Source organism: Engystomops pustulosus, chromosome 1, assembly GCF_040894005.1.
Source record: "Engystomops pustulosus chromosome 1, aEngPut4.maternal, whole genome shotgun sequence".
Taxonomy (NCBI): Eukaryota; Metazoa; Chordata; class Amphibia; order Anura; family Leptodactylidae; genus Engystomops; species Engystomops pustulosus.
Genome location: NC_092411.1, coordinates 43,607,553 through 43,634,452, shown reverse-complemented (window position 1 = coordinate 43,634,452; position 26,900 = coordinate 43,607,553). Strand labels below are relative to the sequence as shown.

Here is a 26,900-nt window from a genome sequence, read left to right as displayed (position 1 = left end):
GCATCAGCTGCCCAGTCTATGGCTACATTCAGACGACAGTATGCGGGATGTATATACAGCGACGTGTATATACGTCCCCCATAGGCCGGCAGTGGGCGTGTGACGCCGTACGGGAGCAGTATGGTGCCGTAGACGTGCAAATATCGGACATGTCCCATCTTTTCTCGGCATAGGGCGCAGTGCGTCATATATCCCTATGGAGAGGGGCGGGGGTGAGCAGCGCTCATCTGCTCCTCCTTTTCCCGGCACTGACGTGTTCCTGCAGTGCTACGGTATGGCGGGCACACTTGTGCCTGAACGTAGCCTAAGATTCAGATATGTGGACTAAACTAGATGAGCAGTCATGGTGCCGAGTAGACACTTCCTGATTCCTCTGTCTGCAGTACACGCACACATACTCAACACTGCTGTGTCACATCTAACCACAACACACACATTACTGATATGTGTCAGATCAGAGTGATTGTAAGTATTCATTGATTGCTGTTGTGTTTACCTCATTCGAAATTGTTGTTTGAGCTGCGTGTTTGATGTAGGAAAGATTGTGAAGAAGTAGGACAAATCGGGGAGAATGTGTAAAATCCCTAATAAACTCAGCGTTGCTTCTTCACCTAATCAAACACACACTCAGCACTGCTAAGTCTTGCCTGTAGAGCCGCTCTCCTCCTCACACTGCTGGACAGGAAGTGATCTCTGGCTCCTCCCCCCGCTCCTGCAGTACAATGTTCATGTGAGCGGAATCTGACCGCACATGATTCAGGACCAAAACACACAATAGCAGGACTGATAGAGACATGCTGTGAAATGCTGTATTTTTACTAATAACATTAAATTAACCCCTTAAGGACGCAGCCATTTTACAGCTTAAGGCTCAGTCCCATTTTTTGGATTCTGACATGCGTCGCTTTATATGGTTATAACTTTTGAACACTGTTACTTATCAAAACGATTCTGAGATTGTTTTTTCCCCACATGTTGTACTTCATTTTAGTTTTAAATTTTGGCTGATAAGTTTTGCGTTTATTTACAAAAAAAAAAAGAAAATATGATGAATTTTCTGAAAAATTTGCCATTTTTGAAATTTGAAATCATTGCATTTTCAGGCAGATAGATTTACCACCTAAATAAATTGCTGAATAACATTTCCCATTTGTCTACTTTACATTTTCACCATTTTTGAAATGTCTGGATAATTTATTTTGATGTCACGCGGCTTACAAATCGAATAGCGCTTTTCCGGATTTTCAGAATTGACTATTTTGGGGATAAATGCAGTTTTGAATGAAAATTTACATATTTAGCATCAAAACCCCCCATATAACCAACCCAATTTCAAATCTGCACCCCTCAAGCTATCAGAAACAGATTTTACGAAGATTGTTAACCCCTTAAGATCTTCATAGTAATTACATCAAAATGGAGGCGAAATTTAGAATAGTCAAATTGTGCCGGTTATACGTTCATTTAGCCCTAAAATTTACACATTTCCAAAAGATAAAAATACAAAACCCACCATACAATTTGTTCTACAATTTCTCCCGAGTGCAGAGACCCCCCACATGTGGCCGTGACTTGTTTTATGGGCACACAGTGAGGCGCAGAAGGGAAGGAGCACCCTGCAGCTGCCAGGATTTTACTTTCCTCATTGGCTTCTTTTGAAGCCTGTAAAATTTTCGCTTTTGCGCTATTACGGCCATGTGATGGCATTTTTTTTGCGGGATGAGATGCTTTTTCCAATGTTACCATTTTGGGGTTGGTATCACCTATTGTTGAAAATTTAGGAACTTCTTTTTGAGAGCAGGAGTAGAAAAGCATCAATTCTATACTGTTTTTTTTACTTTTTTTTTTGTGGTGTTCACCGTATAGACTAATAATCATATTATCTTCATTCTATGGGTCGATACGATTACGGGGATACCAGACACGAATATATTTTCTTGCGTTTTACTAAATTTGTAAAATAAAACCCTATTGTGGGGAAAAATCTATCATTTTTGTATTGCCATCTTCCAAGTGGCATAACTTTGTTACGTTTTTGGCTACGGAGCTGGTTGATGGCTTGTTTTTTGCGGGACACGTTGTACTTTGCACACGTATCATTCTAGAGTACATATGTTTTTTTGATCACTTTTTATAGCATTTTTTGTGGGATTGAATAGGTAAAAATCATAATTTTTGGAGGGTTTATAACAGTTTTCTTTTACGGCGTTCATCGTGCGGGTTCAATAATTATTTATTTTTATTCTACGGGTTGTTACGGACGCGGTGATACTATATATGTGGGGTTTGTTTTATGATTTAGACTTTTTTTTTAGTTATATGTCTCTTTATATGTTTTGGGGCTTTTGGGCATTTTTGGTGATTTATTACTTTATTTTTTTATTGAATAATTTTTTTTTTTACTTTTTCACTTTTTCCACCATGGGACATGAACAAGCAATCATCTGATTGCTTGTTCATAATAATACCCTGCAATACTTATGTATTGCAGGGCATTATCAGTGTCAGCCTATGCACTTGCATAGGGTGGCACTCTGCCAGTAAGATGACGTCACAGACGCCATCTTACCGGCAGTTCCTGCAGGTAACACTGGGGTCCAGATCTGACCCCAGTGATACCGTAGCAGTGATCGGTGCCCCCCGAAAATGATTCGGGGGGGGGGGGGCGATCGTGGGGGAAAGACACCCCATATGCATGTTAGATGCCGCGGTCGCGATGACCGCGGCATTTAACGGGTTAATCACCCGCGATCAGAGACAACTCCGATCGCGGGTGTTACACTGGGGTGCCAGCTATCAGTCACAGCCGGCACCCCGTGTTTCCAGATGCCGGTTCGGCTCAAATCTTGAGCTGAACCGGCATCGGCTCAGCGTCCGATATATCGGACGCTGAGCGTTAAGAGGTTAAAGAATGTGTTATTTTGTTATCCTGAGTGTATTTAACCCCTTAAGGACGTAGCCAGTTTATACAGTAGCTTAAGGCTCAGTCCCATTTTTCGGATTCTGACCTGCGTCTCTTTATATGGTTATAACTTTTGAACACTGTTACTTATCTAAACGATTCTGAGATTTGTTTTTTTCTCCACATGTTGTACTTCATTTTAGTGGTAAATTTTTTCTAATAAGTTTTGCGTTTATTTCCAAAAAAAATATATTTGCCACCTAAATAAGTTGCTGAATAACATTTACCATTTGTCTACTTTACATTTTCATAATTTTTGAAATGTCTTGATAATATATTTTGACGTCACGCGTCTTACAAACCAAATATTGCTCTTCAGGATTTTCAGAATTGATTGTTTTGGGGATAACCGCAAAAAAGGAAGGGAGTAGGAAATGTAGGGGAAGGAAAAGGTGTGAGTGTATCTTTTATTAATTACTTAAAATTCTTGAGTGCGTATTCTTGCTAGTGTATAGCAAATATATAGCAGTATTATGAACTGCCTTACTATTATCCAAGTCACTAGGGTGGTATATATACACCCCAGGGTTACACTCGGGTATGGGTGCCCTTATAATTTATTATACCCTCCCGAGTTTAGTATTTCTCCCACTTATTTCTACTGTGGGTATCAGAGATTAGAGAGCATATATACTCTATAAAAAACTATGACAAAATGCAGAAGGAAGCCGAGAAACAGAAAAAAAAATTTCCAACCCACACCCATCGCAGAACACCTTTTCCTTCCCCTACATTTCCTACTCCCGTCCTTTTTTGCGGTTATCAAATTCAATAGGTGGTGCACACCGTGAGTGTTCACAAAATTGGAACACGATAAATAACATCAATTGTTTTGGGGATAAATACAGTTTTGAATGAAATTTTACATATTTAGCATCAAAACCCCCCTATATAACCAACCCATTTTAAAATCTGCACCCCTCAAACTATCAGAAACAGCTTTTAGGAAGATTGTTAACCCCTTGAACGGTTATACGTTCACTTGGCCCTAAAATTTACACATTTCCAAAAGATAAAAAGAAAAAACCCACCATACAATTTGTTCTATATTTTCTCCCGAGTACAGAGACCCCCCACATGTGGCCGTTACTTGTTTTATGGGCACACAGCGAGGCGAAGAAGGGAAGGAGCGCCCTGCAGCTGCCAGGATTTTAGTTTTCCCTTTGTAGGCTATAAAATTTTAGCTTTTACGTTATTGGGGCCATGTGACGGCATTTTTATTTCGGGATGAGATGCTTTTTCCAGTGTTACCATTTTGGGATTGGTATTCCCTATTGTTGAAAATTTAGGAACTTTTTTTGAGGGCAGGAATAGAAAAGCATCAATGTTCTGTATTGGATTTTCTACTTTTTCTTTTTCTAATCATGTTATCTTTATTCTATGGGTCGATACCATTATGGAGATACCAGACCTGAATATTTTTTCTTATGTTTTACTAAATTCCTCAAATAAAACCCTGTGGGAAAAATCTATAATTTTTGCATTGCTGTCTTCTAAATGGCAGAACATTTTTACTTTTTTGGCTACGGAGCTTGTTTTTTGTGGGATATGTTTTACTTTGCACCAGTATCATTCTGGAGTACATATGTTTTTTTTTTTATCACTTTTTATTGCATTTTTTGTGGGATTAAATAGGTAAAAATCATAATTTTTGGATGCTTTATAACAGTTTTTTTTAACGGCGTTCATTGTGCGGGTTCAATAATTATTTAATGTTATTCTAAAGGTTATTACAGACGCGGTGATACCATATATGTGGGGTTAGTTATGATTTAGACTTTTTTTGCATTATATGTCTCTTTATATGTTATGGCGCTTATGGGCATTTTTTATTGATTTCTTACTTTATTTTTTATTGAATAACATTTTTTAAAACTTTTTTTTACAATTTCCACCATGGGACATAAAGAAGCAATCCTCTGATTGCTTGTTCATGATAATACTCTGCAATACTCACATGCACAGGCTTACACTCTGCCTGTAAGATGACGTCACAGACGCCATCTTACAGACAGTTCTAACACGCAACTTGCTATAGCAACGATCGGCGCCCCCCAAAAACGGCTCAAGGGGGAGATCGTGGGGAAAAGACCCCCCCCCAAAGCCAAATTAAATGCCGCGGTCGCACCGGGTTAAGAACCGGCGATTGGAGCCCACTCCGACCGCGGATGTTACACTGGGGTGTCGGCTATATGTTACAGCTGGCACCCCGTGTTTCCCGATGCCGGTTTGTCTCAGTTCTTGAGCCGAACCGGCATCGGCTCTGCGTCTGATGTATAGGTGACTTAGCGCTCAGCGTCCAATGTATCGGATGCAGAGAGGGTAGGTGTTAAAGAAGTTTTCCCACAAAGACAAGTTAGGCCCTATCCACGGGATAGGGCCTTACTTTTGCTGGTCAGTGGCGCTCGGCACTTTCCATCAGCTCCATAGAGCTTAATGGAGCAGAACGGTCATGTGCGGCCATTAGTCTGAGGAGCGGCGAGGGGTCGTTAGTTTTCGCGATCTGTGGGGGTCTCATCATTGAGACCGCCACTGATCAGAAAGTTAGGCCCTATGCCGTGGATAGGGCCTAACTTGTCTTTGCGGGAAAACCCCTTTAAGAATTCTTTCTTCGTGGATTTGCCCCTTTAAGGATACTAGCACCAGTGTTCTCTAATTTTGATTTGGGTCTTTTACAATTATGTCATTTACATTTTTATTATGTGCTTTAGAATATATACAAATTATGAAATGAGCTTAAAATACTGATATTTTACTCATGTTAGGATATATTCACATACGGCTACACCATGACTTTGGCATTAGGAAATTGTTCTATAATTTTATAAATATTTGTATATTACTGTACAAGTGTTTGTGTAAATTTACTGTATTCACTTTTGGTGTATATTTCAGCATTTTAGTTTTTAGCAATCCAGTAAGTAAAGGATGCATAGCGGATTGAAACTTATCCAGAAATATTAGACTTCTGACTGAACATCCCCCACCTAATCCTGAAACGGTTTCATCTTTTAGAAATGTACATTTAAATGATCTTGACTGCATGATTAACCTTGTTATTGCTTCAAAGAGTAGCCATAAGGTTCCCCTCAGCTTCTGCAGAGATGATAGAAAAGTTGTAAGGTGAAGCTTATGATCAAACAGCATTAAAGTGGCTTAGTGCAGGATTATAGATTATTATAAGACAGCTACAAACTGACAATGAATATCTAGCACTTGGTGACTTGTTTCTGTTGGAAAAGGAGAAAACTTGTCACACTTTTGCACAGGAAAATCAATATCAGACATTCTGTAAAGTTTACTGAGAATATTCTGTCTGACGAGTGGAATTTCAAGTGTAACTCTGATGTGAATTATTACCGGAATGATAAATTCTATAAGCAATGCAAACCTTAGAAGTTCCTTAAAGGAAGTCTATCATTTGTCTTTTTGCATTATGAACCAAACATGCCTTGAGAATGTTATAGATACACTGATGCAGAAACATATCTTGTTCAATCCCTGATCAGAAAAAAGAACTATTATAAAATTATCATAATGAGGCTCTGTCACGCTGTGGCCGTTGCGGCTTCTCCTAATTATGCACTGCTTCAGAAAACGCTGAATTCACTGTGTTGTCCCTAACAGGCAGAAGTAATCAATCTCTACACCATCACACCAGCTGCTGTGTGTAAGTCACCCAGCTCCGGTTGATTGGTACTGTCTGGACAGTTCAGGAAGCTCAGTGAAACACAGCATCCAGCGTGCAACCAAGATTTCCCAAGGTCCTGAATTTTATAATTGTTTTTTGAGCAAAACTATTCAGATCATAGATTAAACAAGATATGTTTCTGTATCACTGTAGCTACAGCATTTTCCAGGTATGTTTGGTTGATAATGAATAAAAACAAATGGTAGATTTCCTTAAATCTCTACATAGAGGCACCTACCTACCTTACATCCCATCACCTAGCTACCAGATTGCTGCTATGGGAGACCAGCATAATATAGTTGCCAGGTGCCGCTCTGCTATACACTAATCTAAGGTCATGCTACAGGAGTCATATATTAAAGCTCTGCGTAGTTCCTGCCCTTTACAATAAATTAGGTTTGTCTTCGAATAATAAAGAATTATTATACGCTTCAAATTCTTAATTCACCATATAGTGATCTGTGTGAGAGACTCCCTGTTAGCTTCTCATCTGTGACTCATCTCTGTGTGCATAGTCACAGGGGGAAGTAGTCCATCACTGATAAATGATACCAAATCTTCAGCCTCAAAACTACATAGCAATCTACTCCAGGACATTATATATAAACTGCTTATCTGTTCCTGTTCTTTAATGTGGAATGTCTCATAAAAAGGCGTAAAAATGAAAACTTAACTGCAGTAATACATTCCCCTTCAATTGACAATTTGGTGGTTCATGTACAAAAAAAAAAAAAAGAAATATAAATACAAAAATATGATGTAAGGACTCCCTGTCTGATGATTGAACATATCGTCAGGAAGGAGTGGCAACCAGGTAAGTATCAAGAAGAAAAATGGATTTGTCCTTTGAGGACAGTACCACCCATTTGTCACATAAAATTTACCTTTTATTTCACTATAGCCCCGGTACCCCTGAGGACGCCACGTGCAGTGGCGAAACATGTCGGGGGGGCTAGTTTGTGATTTACTATTTTAGACTCAGCAGAGTGCCGATGTGGTTCGCAATCTAGCGTTGATACAAGCTGTATGTGTGATGGATTGACTGGAAACTATCTATAGGGCAAGAGATAGGAATTTTACTCCCCTCTCCCCCCCTCCCCTTAGCTGGTTGAGGCCATGCAATAGGAGTGTTGTTGGGCTTTGGATTTATCGCATCACAGTCTACATATTGGAGATCTGAGGGATCATATGGGAGTTAGACCACACAGCTGGGTAATAATCTCATGACCAATTGCCCTGTATGTTCCACACCATCACCCTTTTCCATCTTTGCACATCTGTCTGATAGTTTTAGCATTTCACCTATAGTTAAATGATCTCTGATCCATCATTGATCTTTTTAAACTAATTAGAAATAAAAGGTAAATTTTATGTGACAAATGGGTGGTACTGTCCTCAAAGGACAAATCCATTTTTCTTCTTGATATTGAACAGAACATACACCCAGTCACCCTGGTCAAAACAAATAGTTTGATCATCAATTTTTTGGAACCAGGTAAGTGACACAAGAAAGAGAAATGGATTGGATAGTAAAAAAAATGCAAGTATTTCCAGCCCCTGGTTCTCCTGTTATCTGTACCTCACCTCCTGACCACCTAAAGGCACATTCACACATTGCGTTTTGGTTGCATTTACGTAGCGTTTTTGAGCGTATTACAACAGCTTGGGAATATCTATCTCCCATATGTGAAAGCCTCTTTCTTGAAAGCTCTTGACTAAGGGACACAAATGTCTTAGGCCCGTTCCACACTTGCGAGTGTGATGCAATGAACTCGCATCACACTCGCAACGCAAGCTGCCGGGAACGCACGGCCCGAACGCTGCACCGCGGGAGTGAACTCAGCATGTCAGTTCACTCCCACGGTGCAGCGTTCGGGCCGTGAGTTCCCAGCAGCTTGCGTTGCAAGTGTGATGCGAGTTCATCGCATCAGACTCGCAAGTGTGGAACAGGCCTAAAGAATCCCATTTTGATACAACTGTATAAGGTATTTAACCTTAATGCACCCAAAATTTAGAGTCTGGTAAGGAGCACAACTCAGGGTTGCGCCACAAGGGGATGATGGGAGGCCAAGCCCGAGACGCATCCCCTCAACAGTCTATCACTCTGTTCCATATCGTTACAGTCGCCACCATGTTAGTCATGCAATACAATCCCACCCATGTAAACAAAATTGCTCAGGGCTTCATAAGAGCCCACAAGGGTCGCCTCAAGGACTACATCTGGATTATCTGCCCTTATCCACCACACTGCATAAAATAATTGTACTGGCTGGTAGCATTTCTGCAGACCGCCTCTAATTGTGATTAGTGTTCTGTTACATGGCATTCACATAGGAATACACAAGGGCCTCGATATTTAGGAAATGTTGCATTGTTCTCCAATTATGATCTCCAGGTTGTGTCTATATAGTATATACCTGGATGCTATTGTAGCATATGTCTTTTTCATGTGCAAATGATGTTTGAAAATGTGGGTTTTGCATATCTGCAGGGAATGGGAGTGAGTGTGTGAGTGTATATTTTCACATATATATGACACTATTTCTATATTAGCTCAAAGCGGCTGTTGTTTTGCTCTTGTTCCCATTATAATGTCCTGTCATCCATCCCTGCCATGAAGCTTTTATCACGTTTTTTGCTGTGAGTATTAATAATGAATAAGAATCAGACAATGGTGACTGCCATTCCACTTTTTTCCTTCAATATCCCACGTTTACTTACATGTATTTGGAATTGAGCACCACATAATAAGAGGCTGTAGGAACGAAGCCCTGCGGATACATCAAGGGGCTTAGACCACCTGACGTATACTCTAAGTGGATGAGCTGGTGGCCAAAACTACACAAGCTGCTAGAAAATACCATGCAAACGTTCCAAATTGATTGTTCTCATGGTTTAGAGTGTGCAGGCGAAGGAATGTCACAAATAATTCTGATTATTTCAGAGTTTCTATGCCAGAAGTCCAGATAAATGCCCCCTATGATACTATGGGTTGGCCTACCAGTTCCCCAGACCTGAAAGCAATAGAGCACTTTTGGGACATTGCACCTTCTTCCATCCACTGATGCTACATTGCACCACTGACTGTCCAGGTGTTGACTGAGGCTTTACCCAGACCTCATGAGGTAATAATTTGGATTTTCTTTGATCTTTTTAGTGTTTTATTGTTCTCAATGCATTTCACTATGTAACAAAAAAAACTGAGAAAAGCTCAGTGATTGGACATTGCTGTGTAGGCAGTGTATGGCTGCATTTAAAGTAGGTTTGCTACAATTTAAGTCAAATCACGGCCCCTGTGATTGGCCTTGCGTCTAACAACCATTTACTGTGCAGTGCACCAACAACCACAGTCCAGCTTCTCGCTCCCTGCACAGCCCACCGGAGCAATGTTCCACATATCCTGAGGGACAGTTAACAATTGGGGAACAAGGGGAGGGACCTCTTATGTTTTCTCATGTTTTCTGTCCCTGGGAATCCCTCCTGTCAGTGCCCTTGTAGAGGTGCTAAGAAAAATCCCAACCCAAAAACCAAATGCTGTATTCAGACCAGACAACAGTACTGGAGACCCCCAGAGCAGACAAAAAAAATCCCCTTTCTTGCACCACACTGCAGCTTCTTCTCCCCTCCAAGTGCTACTATACTCTGACCCGTGCTGGCTGTATGCTGCAACATCAGGACCATGAGAGAAGCCAGTTGCTGTGCTGTACAGCTGACAAATATGTACAATTCCTGGGTCCTTTCCTGTAGTCCAGCTGTTTCCTGACCTTGTCGCATACAACCAGTGTCAGGACAGAGTGAAGCAGCAGGACAGCACCCAGGATCAGCAACAACTTCTCAGCTGCATTTGTCGCTGCCCAACCGCCTGGATCAATGAACGTTTCCATTAGTTACGAAAGTGCTCATTGGACTCCATGTCAGCAGGGTGCGGACTGCAACTTATCACTGGACAGGCTGCATGCGGCCTGTTGGCCCAGCTTGTGCACCCATGATCCACTTTTAGTTGAGATGAATGAGTGCTGCACCTTATGTACATGCTCAGGAGTGAAGCGCCTCTGCTATAGATTAGAGAAATTAAACCCTAGGAAAGAATGTACACTTATCTCAGCACTGCTACGGTGTCCAGGAAAACAGGACTGTGGAGTCAGACAATTTTGGTGGAGCTGGAGTCCGCAAGTTCAGGAAATTGAGGAGTTGGGGTTTTGCAAACCAACTGCACAACCTGATAGAAACCTTTTCTGAAGGGCGTCTATTCCCTCTTGCCGATTACCACCAATATGGTGACCTGACTAATAACAAGTTATAAAGGTAGTATATAAGTATAACAAGCCAGTCCACCACCCTAACCCCCTCTTAAATGTATAAAATACAACAAGTGTGTACTGTGTTAATAGTTTATTTACAACCCATGTCTGGCATGGTGGGAATATTTAGATTTGCTTCAGACGGTACACTGCACCTAAAACAGAAAGAAAATCATGAGATGAGTGGGGAAAAAAAAGGTTTTTAGTTTAACTATAATATATGAAAATCAGCAGTGCATCAGAAAGCGTTTACAGTATCATGAATGTCATACAGTAAGTCGTCATCATGTGCACAATGTTTCCCTCAGACCATCATGTTCCTAGTTCTTTAGCAGTGTAATACAGTAGTGGTGCATGGAATTTATGACAGTCCAATTGACTTTGTAATTCTTTCCAGATTTATGCTCCGCAGCATGTCATGTAATTGCTGTGCATCTCTGTGCAGAAATCAATCTTTGCAATGCAAGGCTGAGCCCCGGCCGCCAAAAACTCATACTATTAAACATCAGAAACCAAACTGTTATGGATCATATCTGATGCTTATGGAGCAGTAGCGAGATCAGTGCAGAAGCCAATTCTGCATCCAATCGGCTACATGTGCAGAAACCCTAAAAGATCATTAATGTTACACAATTCTCCATCCTGCAGTGACAAACACCCACCTTTACATCCTCTTCAACACCATTTACTTTTTCAACAACTGATGCCTGACAATGATAAAGGGAAAGGTGAATCCACTGCCGAAGAAAGCCGTCATCAGCGCTAGGAGTTTCCACTTGTTCTCAACGGAAAAGGGAAGATTCTGAAGAAAAAGAGATAAGTTACTTATATTAAAAAGAAAAGATTGCAGTAAAGGCTGTCAAGAGACAAAAGAATGAGGAAAATGTAACAACATTTTTACAGCTTTCAGTTGCCATGACAGCTTCATGTCTTACGGAGAGCTGAGGCTGTCTGAAATTAACCCTTTCTTGCCGATTGACATGACATACAACAGCTCTGATCTTGTCCAGGCTACTCAAAAACACCTGAGGAGCTGCAGGCTTTTCCCTGTAACTCTAAAACAGGTGTAAGCAGGGAATTGGTTACAATCCCTTTGTACATGCTTCAGTCTACAAGCAGATACTGTACAGCACAAGATCATAGGAGCTAATACAATAAAGGGATGCAAAGAAAGAACAATAGAACAAACATCCTAAAAGTTGGGATCTAAAATCCAGCACAATCCACCTGTCCCAGGAGTTGGCATTTTTGAGGCAAGTAGCTCTAACCAGCTTACAAAGCACAGTGCCATACACTGTAGAGGCTGTCCTTGGTATTGCATGAAATCCCCAATCATTTAACAGAAGCCTGAAAAGCAGAACTTCTACCTGCAGCACTTGATCACCACTGATCCTCATCCCAACACCAGGTCAAAGAGTTAAGCCCAGAAAATCCCTTAAACAAGGTCAGGTGACAGGCACCATCTAATGCAGGGCAGAGGGCGTCACTGTGCACGTACATGTGGTGCGGTTATAGGAGTCACATATATATATATATATATATATATATACGTCCCTCAGCCCGGAACACGTGGTACATCAGAAAGCGTTTACAGTATCACAGGTGACTCATACGGATAAGCTGTCATCACTTGTACCACAGAGGAGGGGGGCGCCCTCTACACAGCGCAGGACACCGAGGCTTCTCTGCCAGCACTAGGCCGCAATGGAGAACACCCCTCATTATTGTCATACACGACCCGGTAATGTACCGCCGTAGTTACCCGGCCCCTCACGTACCTTGCCCGGGCCTTCCTCATAGTGGGCGCCGCGGCGGAGAGCAGACGTGGTGAACCTGCGCACAGCCTGACCGAACATGATGGCAGACAAGGAGACACTGGCAGCCCGGCAGTAACCTCCAGATACACTATACTTCCGCTAGAGCGGAGGGGAGGAGCCGGAAGTAATATGCGGCCGAGACAGATGCATTCTGGGATTTGTAGTGTATAAATTCCCTTTGACGCGTAACATGACTCTAAAGCCGCCGGCGGGAAACTACAAGTCCCGAAGTGCTTTGCGCTCGCGTCTCTTTGCTACGTGCAGCAGAGGAGAACTAATAGGAAGTGATCCAGTCAAGGTCAGGGAGGGGGAAGGTTACTCCAGACGTTCGCGCTAAAACGTTTACACTTACTACAGGGTCAGTGTCATGGCATGTAGTGTGTGAACTCTCTTTATAGAGTTCTCTCACTACTGGCACTTGTTCCCTATAACTAGGTTTGACAGAAAGCTGTAGTGAGATCAGGTGAGAGAAGTGAGCTGGACTTCTGCCTCCTTACTCTTTATACCAAGAACGTCAACCTTCCCCCCCCCCCCCATAGATTATCATTATCTGGGGACTTGGGTTCAAGTCAACATCTGCAAAGAGTTTGTATGTTCTCTCTGTGTTTGTGTGGGTTTCCTCCCACACTCCAAAACTTACTGGTAGGTTGATTGTGAGCCCCATGGGGACAGGGACTGATTTAACAAACTGTTCTGTAGCGCTGCATAATCTGTGTGCGCTATATAAATAAAGTAATATTTTTTTGGTATCTTAACCCCTTATCACTGACACTAGTTTTCAGCTCAATGACCAGACTCGATTTTTCAAATCTGACATGTCTCACGATAATTGGTTATAACTTCGGAACGGTTCAACCAGAGGTCGCATTAACGCCTCACCACGCGTGTTAGTGTGCCAGGTCTGGGCTGTAAGATCACAGCCCGGCACCAGCGAGACCCGGTGTCCTGAAATCTTCTTCTGTCGCGCCGCCGTAGAAAGGCGTACGCGTCAGAAGAAGTACCCTTAATGACCGCCGTAAAAAGCCAATAGGGTGGTCATTAAGGGGTTAAACATAGACACTTTTAGAAAAGTCAATAATTCAAGGTCGCGACGGAGTCTGATCCGAGTGGTTTTATTATATGAAATTGCATTTTAGAACATAATATATATAGAGGGAAAGGGAACTCAACCCCAAGAAAATATGTACTGATGAAGGTGCAGGAGTTGGCCCCTTTCCTGCATGTTTTTGTAATGTGTGAGGGGCAGAATGTTTGGTAATTTACCAATATACATCTATTAATAGTTCTGCACCTCTTTCCTGATATGTAAAGTGAAGCCTCCTGTATTTTACATCATCAGCCAGACATTCCTGTCCATAAAATGGCCGCAGATGGAGGGTCATGTGATCTCTATCTGATCTCCATCATAAGGTCATAGCAGGGCGGAAGGTTTCACTTTATAGTTCAAGAAAGCGGAGTGGAACCTACTTACACACACGTTACAAAAAACATGAGGTAAAGTGGCCAAACCCTTTAAAAAGAGATTCCCCCTGGAATTTAATGGATTAAAAGTGGAGAATTGAGAATATAGGAGAACATATACATTTGCTTTGGCTTTATGCTCCTCGCTAGAGATGAGTGGACACCTGGCCAATCAAAGCCTTGGCTAGTTGTTAGAGGCATTGATTTGCCGAATTTGGCTGGTCGGGTGGTTTTATGTTTGGGTAACGTGGCCAAACAGGAACATTAAAGAGTAACTGTAAAGGTTTTTTTCCCCCCACAAATGAATAGCTCTTGGGATGTAAAACAACTTTGCCTATTATCCTTGTTACCTATATGCAGCCGTTTCTTAGCTATCCCCCTCTGATTATCTCAGTGCTGCAATGGCTTCCTCCTCTCCATGTGAGAAGCCCTATGAGACTGTAGCTCGTTTACACTTTGTTTGTAGTCGGATTCATGGGAGGGGAGGAGCTTCTGCTCTCTGCTCACAGAGGTCATGTGAAGTAGCAGAGCTGGATGTGCCAGACAGTGAATGCGGATGTCTCCTGCACAAAATAGTAAGGTACAAGATATTCCATATCAGTTCCTGTGTCCCAGTCTGTGATTCTACAGAACTTTCTCTGTCTGATTTTATTTGATCAGATACATACATGAGGTACATTTTGCAAATGTGAAGGGGATAGAACCTTAGATGACATCACCCTCGTCACATGACATGAATGTAGCAAAAGGTATTGTGTTAAAAAAAAAATCAACACAGTATTTCCTAATAATAAATAGAGCTTTATATGTCTGTAGTTGAATATTGGCAGATGGTCCCTAAGTACAGGCAGTCCCCAGGTTACGTACAAGATAGGGTCTGGAGGTTTGTTCTTAAGTTGAATTTGTATGTAAGTCGAAACTGTATATTTTATAATTGTAGAACTAGACAAAAAGAATTTTGGCCACAGTGACAATTGGGGTTTAAACATTTTTTGCTGTAATGGGACCATGGATTATCAATAAAGCTTCATTACAGACACCTTACAGCTGATCATTGCAGCCTGGGACTAAAGTAAAGCATCCAGAGAGCTTCACCAGAGGTCAGAGGGGTCTGTCTGTAACTATGGGTTGTCTGTAAGTCGGGTGTCCTTAAGTAGGGGACCGCCTGTACAAGAAAACAGGGCAGTGATTTGTAGAGACACAGAGCTGTCAGTAAAAATAAAGGGGGTGGGTGGGGTTACTGAATGGGAGAGAGTAGAGTAAAGAAGGCTAATTTACATATCAGAAAAAATTCTGGTGACAGGTAGTCTTTAATGTCTTGAGTGATTTTGCAACTTTTTGAACAAACAGCTTTCCAGGTATTAGACTTTTTGTAAGAAGTTGCTACTTTAACATCTGTAATTAGGTGATAACTCACCAGAACTTTGAATGATGGAGGTTGCCTAACGCACCAAAAAAAAAGAAACAAAAAAATAGTTCACATGCGCCGCAAAAAAAAAAAAAACAGAAAATGTCACACCAAAACAAAGGTACATGTGCCCCAAAGAGATATCTATTAAAGGGAACCTACCACCACGATTCTACCTATAAAGGTAGAACGGGTGGTAGGTGGATGAATGGGATGTGAGGATAGCCCTTTTTTGGCAGCTATCTTTTAGAAAACTTTAATCCACGGATATGTAATTTTTTTTTTTAAGCGGCTATTGGGGCGTGGAGTAGCTGGACATGAGGCTAGACGTCGCAGCTATTCCACGCCCCAGTAGCCTCTTTTCTCCGCCTACCATTTCATCTTCGGCGCACAGCTCCTTGTAGCTGCGCGCCCTCGTCTGAGTACCTGGTGTTCTGCGCATGTGCAGAACGCAGGCCTTTGGCTGCGCGGCCAGGGCTACTGCACATGCGCAGAACGCCGCAGATCCCGGGGACTCAGACGAGGGCGCGCAGCTACGAGGAGCTACGCACCGAAGATGAAATGGTAGGTGGAGGAAAGAGGCTACTGGAACGTGGAATAGCTGCGACGTCTAGCCTTATGTCCAACTACTCCACGCCCCAGTAGCCACTTAAAAAAAATTTACATATCTGCAGATTAAAGTTTTCTAAAATATACCCGGGACGTGAGGATTAGCCCAAAAAAGGGCTATCCTCTCGTCCCATTCATCCACCTACCACCCGATCTACCTTTATAAGTAGAATCATGGTGGTAGGTTCCCTTTAACACGATTTCATTATTGGGGTATTGATTTCTTTTGCACAAAATTCAGGATAAAATGTATCAACAGAATATCTAGACTTGTTACTAATATATTGTATAGATGAACACAAAATTACTACACAATCAGAGTAAGGGTTCTTTCACGTGTGTGTGTGTGTGTGTGTGTGTGTGTGTGTGTGTGTGTGTGTGTGTGTGTGTGTGTGTGTGTGTGTGTGTGTGTGTGTGTGTGTGTGTGTGTGTGTGTGTGTGTGTGTGTGTGTGTGTGTGTGTGTGTGTGTGTGTGTGTGTGTGTGTGTGTGTGTGTGTGTGTGTGTGTGTGTGTGTGTGTGTGTGTGTGTGTGTGTGTGTGTGTGTGTGTGTGTGTGTGTGTGTGTGTGTGTGTGTGTGTGTGTGTGTGTGTGTGTGTGTGTGTGTGTGTGTGTGTGTGTGTGTGTGTGTGTGTGTGTGTGTGTGTGTGTGTGTGTGTGTGTGTGTGTGTGTGTGTGTGTGTGTGTGTGTGTGTGTGTGTGTGTGTGTGTGTGTGTGTGTGTGTGTGTGTGTGTGTGTGTGTGTGTGTGTGTGTGTGTGTGTGTGTGTGTGTGTGTGTGTGTGTGTGTGTGTGTGTGTGTGTGTGTGTGTGTGTGTGTGTGTGTGTGTGTGTGTGTGTGTGTGTGTGTGTGTGTGTGTCTGTCTGTCTGTCTGTCTGTCTGTCTGTCTGTCTGTCTGTCTGTCTGTCTGTCTGTCTGTCTGTCTGTCTGTCTGTCTGTCTGTCTGTCTGTCTGTCTGTCTGTCTGTCTGTCTGTCTGTCTGTCTGTCTGTCTGTCTGTCTGTCTGTCTGTCTGTCTGTCTGTCTGTCTGTCTGTCTGTCTGTCTGTCTGTCTGTCTGTCTGTCTGTCTGTCTGTCTGTCTGTCTGTCTGTCTGTCTGTCTGTCTGTCTGTCTGTCTGTCTGTCTGTCTGTCTGTCTGTCTGTCTGTCTGTCTGTCTGTCTGTCTGTCTGTCTGTCTGTCTGTCTGTCTGTCTGTCTGTCTGTCTGTCTGTCTGTCTGTCTGTCTGTCTGTCTGTCTGTCTGTCTGTCTGTCTGTCTGTCTGTCTGTCTGTCTGTCTGTCTGTCTGTCTGTCTGTCTGTCTGTCTGTCTGTCTGTCTGTCTGTCTGTCTGTCTGTCTGTCTGTCTGTCTGTCTGTCTGTCTGTCTGTCTGTCTGTCTGTCTGTCTGTCTGTCTGTCTGTCTGTCTGTCTGTCTGTCTGTCTGTCTGTCTGTCTGTCTGTCTGTCTGTCTGTCTGTCTGTCTGTCTGTCTGTCTGTCTGTCTGTCTGTCTGTCTGTCTGTCTGTCTGTCTGTCTGTCTGTCTGTCTGTCTGTCTGTCTGTCTGTCTGTCTGTCTGTCTGTCTGTCTGTCTGTCTGTCTGTCTGTCTGTCTGTCTGTCTGTCTGTCTGTCTGTCTGTCTGTCTGTCTGTCTGTCTGTCTGTCTGTCTGTCTGTCTGTCTGTCTGTCTGTCTGTCTGTCTGTCTGTCTGTCTGTCTGTCTGTCTGTCTGTCTGTCTGTCTGTCTGTCAAGCTTGTGGACAAACATATGTCCCCCATAGAGAGCAATAGGCGATACGGTCCCGTCTATACAGGGGGAAAAGATAGGTCATGTCCTATATTTACCCATGTTACAGCACCATTTATCTCTATGGAGAGGGGAGGGGTAACCGCAATATTAAGATGTATCTGATATGATGGTTACTTTTTAATGTCAAATTCTACTTATAAGTTAGCAAAAAGATTTTTCCAAGAAAACCCCTTTTTGATATTGTGAGGTGCTGACAATGATTTCCTTAGAAGATAGAGATTGCTATTGTTGCATGATATAAAGGTAGCTGGCATATGCACTGTGTATTGTAATAAACCAAATAATCGGCTATAAGGCCAGGGACAGTTAAGTACAAGGTCTTTCTCAGAGCTGTACATCCAGTGTATCAAAATGTCAGAAAGCTTGTCGGGTTCTCTGTAGCAGCCGTGTCCTGTCTTTCAATAAGTCTTATTTACAGTCCAGTAGCTTTAGAAGTCATGAACATAAAACCCTTTGTACTAAAACAATTCATAATTGCCTAATGTATCAAACTTCAAAACCTATCCACAAATCTCTTCACAGCTTTGGTTTTGCATTAAGCCAGGATAAAACTAAATTGCTTTAACCCTGTTTATCAGCATATACAATATATTTTTGGTATTATTTATAAAGCACTATTACTTCCATGGTTGTGTACATTTAATAAAAGGGTTCACATATATTACATTAAGACAAGAATAAATGAAAAATACAAAATATAGAAAAATACATTGAACTAGAAAAAATGGAAGGAAGGCTCACAATCTACACTGGAGATCAAAATTAGGCATTGTATGATCACTTGATTTTTTTAACAGAAAATAATGTAATCTACATTGATCAACATTTCTGACCAATAGAACAGTGTTTTACAAAATAACCAAAGTATATGAACGCCCTGGCATTCACTCACCATATAGGTCACCGTATAGGTCAGTGATGACGAACCTTTTAGCAGCCGAGTGCCCAAAAAGACGCCCAAAACCCCACTTATTTATTACGAGGTGCCAACCAAAAATTAAAGCAGTAACTTACTGCTCCCTGTTCTTCAACAACCATATTGGCCTCTTGAGGACAGCAACACAGTAGAAAGATGGAAAATTTACATCATTTTAGCTTCTTTCCAGTGTCCCTGTCTATTTATTCTCCCTCTTCAGTCCCAAGCAGTGAAGTAAGTATCAAAATATGACTGAAAGCAGCATCTTTTAAGTTGCTTGGAACTGCAGGAAGATTCTTCGAGTCCTGTCTGGTGTGCTGGGGCGATGGCGCACAAAAAGGGCTCTAAGTGCCACCTCTGGCACCCGTGCCATAGGTTCACCCCCACTGGTATAGGTGCTGCAAAAAACATTTCCCAGACTTTCCCCAAAACATTGCCACAGATCCTGCAGTAGAATGTACTTTTGGCCACTGTCGGTTTGTTTTCAGTGATGCAATTGTTGGTTATTTGTTATTTACTGATTATACCATTTTCATATTTTTTATCGAGATTGACTTGATTAAAAGTTGCGTTTTATAATTTTTTCATCCGCCATTGGAGTACAATTTTGCCTGGTGGTTTTGCCTGGTGGATGTGGTTGGGAACCTTCAGAAAACATTCCTCAACCCATGACACGTCCTCCACCACCTTTGATTTTTTGGGTTCAGTCTTTCCCCAGTTTGTTGATGAACACTAAATTTACCATCAGACTGAAATAAATTAAACTTCCTTTCATCACAAAAATGAACTGTGGACCACTTCCCCTCTGTCCACACAATATGCTCCTCAGCCCTTCGATTCGTTATGCTAATGAGATATGTGGTCACTGCAGAGTGGGCTTTCAGGTCAGATGCTCCCTGTCACCCGGGCCCTCATTTTCACAGAAGCCCATTACTTCTGGATTGCAAAGATTTGTTTCTGTCTTTTCCATGCATGTGCATTACAATATAATTGTGTGTTTTAACTTACCTTGCACCCTGGCAGTATCCTGTTCTGAGTCCCAGCTTTGTTTTGGTTTGGATGCATTAACCCCTTCGTGTCTATGCCATTTTAGACCTTTAGGACCAGGCCTGATTTTTAAAATTTGCCCTGTGTCATTATAGGAGGTTACAACTTTGTGGCGCTTTAACTTAAACAGGGGATTTTGAGATTGTTTTACCGTCACACATTGTACTTCAAAGTAATAGAAACATTTTGATGATATCTTTTGTGTTTAGTTATGAAAAAAATTGAAATTTGGCAAATATTTCTTAAAATTATTCATTTTCAAAGTTCAAAATTTTCTGTTTTTCAGGCAGATAGTCATAGCACCCAAGTAACTTTATAACTAACATTTCCCGAATGTCTGCTTTATATCGGCATAGGGTTTTATGCATCCTCTCTCTTTTCTAGGTTGTCAGGAGGTTCAGAATTTCGGGTGCAATTTTTCTCATTTTTATGAAAATCGCCAAAACCCTTATTTAGAGGCGCCTCCACAGCTTTAACTGCCTAAACAGCAGTAAAACCCCATATATCACGTCATTTTAGAAACTACACCCCTCAATGTGTAAAAAATCAACTTTAAGAAGTGTGTTAACCCTTTAGATGCTTCACATGGGTTAAAACAATATGGAGGTGTAATTTACAAGCTGTAATTTTTTTAGACAATATATTAATTTGGGCCAAAAATTAAACCGTTGCAAAGTATTAAATGACAAAAAACTCCACAAAGTTTGATACCCAATTTCTCCTTAGTATGAGGATGCCCCATATGTGGTGGTGACTGCTGTATGGGCGCACGGCCGGGCATAGAACGGAAGGAGGCGCCATTCATAGCAGATCTGCAACGTCACATCTTACAGGCTATAAAATGTTTATTTTTTTGTAATTTGGACAGATGGGGGATTATTTTTTTGTGGATGAGATCCACTTTTCAGGTACATCATTTACAGGGGGGCTCAATAGCTAATAATCAGATTTTATTAACTCTTTCTTGGTGATGGTTAAAAAATCATTAATTCTTGTTTATGGTTTTTAGCATTTTTTTCACCGGTTGTTCACCATACCATAAACATTTATGTGTTATCTTTATTCTATGGGTCATCACGATTACGGCGAAATATTTATATGGCTTTTTTATGGTTAACTTGTTTTGCAGAATATACAACTCATTTTGTGAGAAATTTGTTTGTTTTTGTATCGCCATGTAACAATGGGCAGAACATTTATATTTTTTTGTTTACAGAGCACGGGTTCAGTGACGATTTTATTTTATTGTTCGGGTTGTAACGGACGTTGTGATGCCCAATATGTTGTGTTTTATTTGTGATTTTCACTTTTTTATGTTTTATTGGCTAATTGCATGGGATAGGACTTTTATTCTTTTTTAATAATTTTTTTTTATTGCACTTTTTTTTTTAACCTTTTTTTTACTGTTTTATTTTGGCCCAGGGTGGGACATGAACAAGTGATCATTTGATCACTTGTTCATTGTAATATACTGCAATACTAATGTATTGTAGCATATTACATAGTCAGCCTATGCATTCTGCATAGGCTGGCATCAGCACGATCCTAAATTACAGCACGATCCTAACAGGCTTCTAGTGAAGGCAACCCTGGGGTCCTTATTGGGCTTCAGGGTTGCCATGGCAATGATCGGCACCTCCGTGCCTTGCACGGAGGGTGCCGATCGTCGCGGCGATTCACCATAGACGCTGCGGTCACAATGACTGTGGCGTCTATAGGGTTAAACAGCCGGGATCGCGATAGTCGCGATCCTGGCTGTTACTGCGGGATCCCGGCTACCGCGTACCGCTGGGATCCCGCGGCGATCGCCCGGGCTCAGCTTCTGAGCCCGGGTGATCGCCATGAAGGTGCGGGAACGACCCGCATCCTAAGACGTAGTATCACGTCAAGGTGCAGGAAGTGGTTAAAAATAAAATAAATGTGACTTATATGTGTGGCTCACTCACTCCTCAGCTCTCAGCCCCCACCTTTGTGCTCCTGTACAGGAGTTGTACAGGAACTTAATGTGTCCTATAATTTTGATCAGTGTTCATTTAATTTACATTTTTATTCTGTGTGCTAGAAGATATTCAATTTGTAAACTAAGTTTAAAATACTGCAATTTACCCATTTTAGGATATGTTCACATAGGACTACACAATAACCTTAAACTTGTGTGGTGTTCTCTTGTGTATATGGGAGGGGGTGGGGTTATTTCGATTTAGTCAATTCTAAAGAGATGGGTTTTCAGGTTACCATTGTAAATCATAATGAAAGACATGCTAGGTATCCCAGCCTCCCAAAATGCCCAATTATAATATCAAAATATGTATTCCCTACGGTGAACCCTGTAATGGAGAAATACATCCAGATGTCTCATTGTGGCTACTTTTATGCCACAAATAAAACATTTTAACACAGTGATCAAAAGGTTGTACGAATTCCAAAATGGTAGAAATAAAAACATCAGCACCTCCCACAAAAACACAAATACAGGTCCGTACACTGAATTATGAGAACATTTTTGTCTTCATATTATGACAAATACAAAAGAATAACATTTTTTATTAATAAAATCTGTATAAAGTTGACATCTTCGTGATCACACTGACCCGTCTATCTCCACCAGAGCCCACACCTTACTACTTGAACTTTTCAGATCGTGCTTGACAAAGGTCGATTTAGACCGAAATGTCGCAGAAAGTAATCATGTGATCTGTTGTTACAATATATGATCTTTTTCAAACGTTTGGTGGAGCTGTAAATATAAACTATACGATATGAATTAAAAGAAAATCAACATAGGATGTGTGCTACGTTTTTCTCTACCACACTGACCCACACTGTCATGAGTCCACAAGCACGAATGTTTTTGAACAAGCATATTTTTTTATTGTTTTTGAAATAAAATGGTTAACCAGTTTTTGTTGGGCAGTCTTATTTTAATAAAATATGTATATTTTTAGATTGTCTTTTTTTAAATTAGTTTTTCACTTTAGTAATGTTGCCGTCTAGTTGACATCACAGATTGCCAGGACTTTGTGTTAGTCGCTAAAATGGCTAACGCTAACCAGGGCTGTCAGGAAGAGCCATGTACAATCCAATGCCTGACCACTTGTAGATGATAAGCACTGAGGAGTCCACAGGCTGGTGTTAGTGGACTGGGGAATTCTAGAATATGAGGGCTTTTTCATGTCAATCTGTGGTTGCTTTATTGCATCTGGCTGGTAAAGGATAGGTAAAGGATAACCTATTTCTTTTATCCAATGATTGAGCAAAAGAGCCATGATGTCTCCCTTTGTTCTTTAACCCCTTCCCGACTTGAGCCGTACTAGTATGGCGCAAGCCGGGTCCCGGTGCATGGAGAGGGCTCGCGGGCCGTGCCCTCTCCATAGCCGATAAGTCTTTGCTGCATATTGCCACCATCTTGCCGCGAATCGTCGCTCTCGTGGCGTCATCGGGGAGCGGCTTTCTGTCGCTATGACAGCCTCAGGATTTCGGAAGACCTGAGGCTACTTCGTTTTAACTCATTCATTACAATGTGCTATCAGGACATTGTAATGAATGAGGAGGAAAAACCCCACATGCTGCCATACTGTAGTATGACAGTATATGATAGGATCGTACAGACAACCTAGGGTTAAAGTACCCTAGGGAGTCTGAAAAATTGTAAAAATAAAAAAAAGTTTAATTAAAATTTCCTGATATAAATATTAAATATAAAAATATTATAATATAAAATCATAAACACATTAGGTATCGCCTCGTCCGAAAATGCCCGATCTGTCAAAATATAATAACGGTTTTTCACTGCGTTTTACCCCGTACAACAAAGTATGAAAAAATTATTGGTGCCAGAAGATGTGTGCAGGAAGAGGCAGGCTTGCATTTACTGAAAATGGCCAGCGCCAAATAACGGTGGTCAGGACAGGCAGCAAAAGATCAACGTCAGAGGCTAAGCAGAAGCTCAGGGCTGGCAGCACAGAAGCGTAAACAGGAACAGGTCCGGGGTCACAACAGGAAATCAATACACGACCAAAGGGCAACAATACAAGCTTTCTCCAAGGCATATAGTAAAAAGATCCGGGAGGGAACGCTAAGAGAGGGCGGCTTTTACAATTTCCTTAAGATGGCTAGCACCAATCAGCGGTTTGCTGGACCTTTATATCTCTGGGAGCCGGTGTGCGCACCCTATGAGTCGGGGACATGCGCACACAGCCACTGGAGCCGGAACGGGGATAGGGCACGGGTTTTGTATTTTTTTATTAAACTGTCAAAAGAATGTGCAAAGTGAATGTAATTAAGGTTCAGTTAAAATGAACTTGACGTTGATACCTAACAGGTTTAATGTCTAGTAGAAGTTACCTCAGCATACAATACACATTTTTTGTTTTTGTGTCTTGAAAGAACAAGAGTGAATATGGTCAACAACAAGGTGTTTACAAATTAAGAGGGGTTCATGGTTTAGAAGACTATTTTATGGTTTTTTAGAAGGCTCTCCTCAGCTGTCCCAGTTTTTTTAGGGTTCTTTTTATTTATTTTTCTTCTAGATTTATTGATCATCCTGAAAGTATAACGGGACAAGTTCTCCTGTACACCACTAACATCGGGGGAACTTTCTTATAAGCAGCCCTATAGTTAATAGGACTTCCACGATTGACCATTTGGGAAGTCTGACAGGACGAGTTCACCTGTGCTCCACTTACATCTGGGGAACTTTCTTCCCTGCAGCCCTATAGTTAATAGGACTTCGAAGATTGACCATCCATGAAGTCCAACAGCAGAATTTCCCTTGTGCTCTACAACATCTGGGAAACTTCCTTCTCAGCTGTTCCATAGTTAGTAGGACTTCTAACATTGACTATCCTGGAAAACCAACAAGACAAGTTCCCCTGTGCTCCAGAAACATCTGGGGAACTTCCTTCTCAGCTGTTCCATAGTTAGTAGGACTTCTAACATTGACTATCCTGGAAAACCAACAAGACAAGTTCCCCTGTGCTCCAGAAACATCTGGGGAACTTCCTTCTCAGCTGTTCCATAGTTAGTAGGACTTCTAACATTGACTATCCTGGAAAACCAACAAGACAAGTTCCCCTGTGCTCCAGAAACATCTGGGGAACTTCCTTCTCAGCTGTCCTATAGTTAGTAGGACTTCCAATATTGACTATCCCGGAAGTCCAGCAGGACAAGTTCTCTTGTGCTCCAGAAACATCTGGGGAACTTCCTTCTCAGCTGTCCTATAGTTAGTAGGACTTCTAACATTGACTATCCTGGGAAACCAACAAGACAAGTTCCCCTGTGCTCCAGAAACATCTGGGGAACTTCCTTCTCAGCTGTCCTATAGTTAGTAGGACTTCCAAAATTGACGATACTGGAAGACTAACAGGACAAGTCCCCCTGTACTCTTCCAGAATGACATACAGGAAAGGAATTCAATTGTCTAAAATGTCAAGACCCCTTTTCATTTTGCTTAATGCATGTTTATTCATCATGATCTAAAACTCCTATACAAAAGATAGGAAGGAGGGGTTATCAGGAGTGATCTTGGTAATAAGGAAAATGTTAGAACTGGGAGAATGAGTATGGGAGGGAACCCCCAGTAAGGATTCATTAAGGACAGCCTTGCTGGGGTTCTCTTTAAAGTTTTAGTAGATAAAACATATAAATAAAATTACAGTTGAAGTCTGAGCCTCTTCACTTTGGGGCAGGTGTATACATAAAATTTGGTACAAGTAGCCCTCAGTGGAGGAATCCAAAAGAAAAAAAAAACTTATAGCTGATAAATCCCTAGGAAAAGTTGTATGAATTTGCAGGGAAATAATGTACCATCTCATGAGGACACATTTTTTTTATGAATGATTTGCATGTCTTTGAACAAATAACAATGAATAATATAAAACCACACAAAACACCAAACTTGAAAAGAACATTAATAGATACAAAGCAGTCGAATGTAATTTGCATTAAAATGAAGTTAATTTGCGTTATTTTGTTCCCCCCCTCATGGATATGTGATTCCTTCATGATACTTATGCAGTTTTTTTTAAGCAGTGCTATGGGCAGTGTAATTATCAGCAATATTACTATGCTACAAAGGAAAGAAGTAAACTGCTCTCCTCCAATCTTCTGAAACCCCATTACTCTGTTATAGATTTTCCTGAGCTGTGACTAATCATCTGTCATCAGTCACAGTTTGAAACACCTTGGGCAATGACAAAAAGACCAACATGTAATTTTAACTGCTATTTGCTTTTAGATCATTTTCTTTTTTTGCAATTAACCTTTGAGGCAATCCCATATATTTTCTTTTTAGGAACATATAATTCACTGTAAGTAAACTAGCCAGAATATAAGAAAAGATTAATTTTATCACTTCATATTGCCTTTGTTTATTATAATCAAAGATAAAAAGTTTGCAGTGAGGGTACTTAAAGGGTCTTACACATATATGATATAGATGACCATTCCAAAGATGAATATCAATATTATATGATGGCCTCCTTCCTTCTAGAATCAACTTTTAGACTTATGCTAACAAGTAAGAAGGGCTCTGGGAGGTGTTACCAGAGTCCCAATGTGCTCCAGCTTTACAGGTTGTTACACTGTCCAGGAGCAGTTTGCTCTCCTACTGTGTGCTGCGAGATTACATCAGTCAGAGGAAGGGGGATGTGCTGAGGGAGCAGGGGGAGGTTAACGCAGTCTAACAGCCTGTGAAGCTACACAGGTTTCATTACATGGCGGGACCATTATACAAGTTATTATACCTCTTGTGTCACCCCCTCATTCTCATAGACTGTAAGCTCTTGTGTCACCCCCTCATCCTCATAGACTGTAAGCTCTTGTGTCACCCGCCCATCCTCATAGACTGTAAGCTCTTGTGTCACCCCTTCATCCTCATAGACTGTAGGCTCTTGTGTCACCCCCTC

At 41.4% G+C, this 26,900-nt stretch overlaps 1 protein-coding gene and 2 non-coding genes across 3 annotated transcripts; all 3 read right to left on the bottom strand.

Moving 5' to 3' along the window:
* Positions 1-11,030: 11,030 nt before the first annotated feature.
* COX7C (cytochrome c oxidase subunit 7C) lies at positions 11,031-12,892 on the bottom strand. The gene is made up of 3 exons (XM_072119224.1): positions 12,733-12,892; positions 11,617-11,756; positions 11,031-11,109 (listed from the first exon to the last, which is right to left on the bottom strand). Exons 1-2 carry the CDS (start codon positions 12,808-12,810, stop codon positions 11,640-11,642), a joined length of 195 nt encoding a protein of 64 aa, XP_071975325.1. The 5' UTR covers positions 12,811-12,892; the 3' UTR covers positions 11,031-11,109; positions 11,617-11,639.
* Positions 11,189-11,248, bottom strand: LOC140087826 (small nucleolar RNA Z39). Its single transcript, XR_011850037.1, has one exon. It is a non-coding gene; the product is annotated as a small nucleolar RNA Z39 (small nucleolar RNA).
* On the bottom strand, positions 12,528-12,590 carry LOC140087815 (small nucleolar RNA Z39). Its single transcript, XR_011850036.1, has one exon. It is a non-coding gene; the product is annotated as a small nucleolar RNA Z39 (small nucleolar RNA).
* Positions 12,893-26,900: the final 14,008 nt, after the last annotated feature.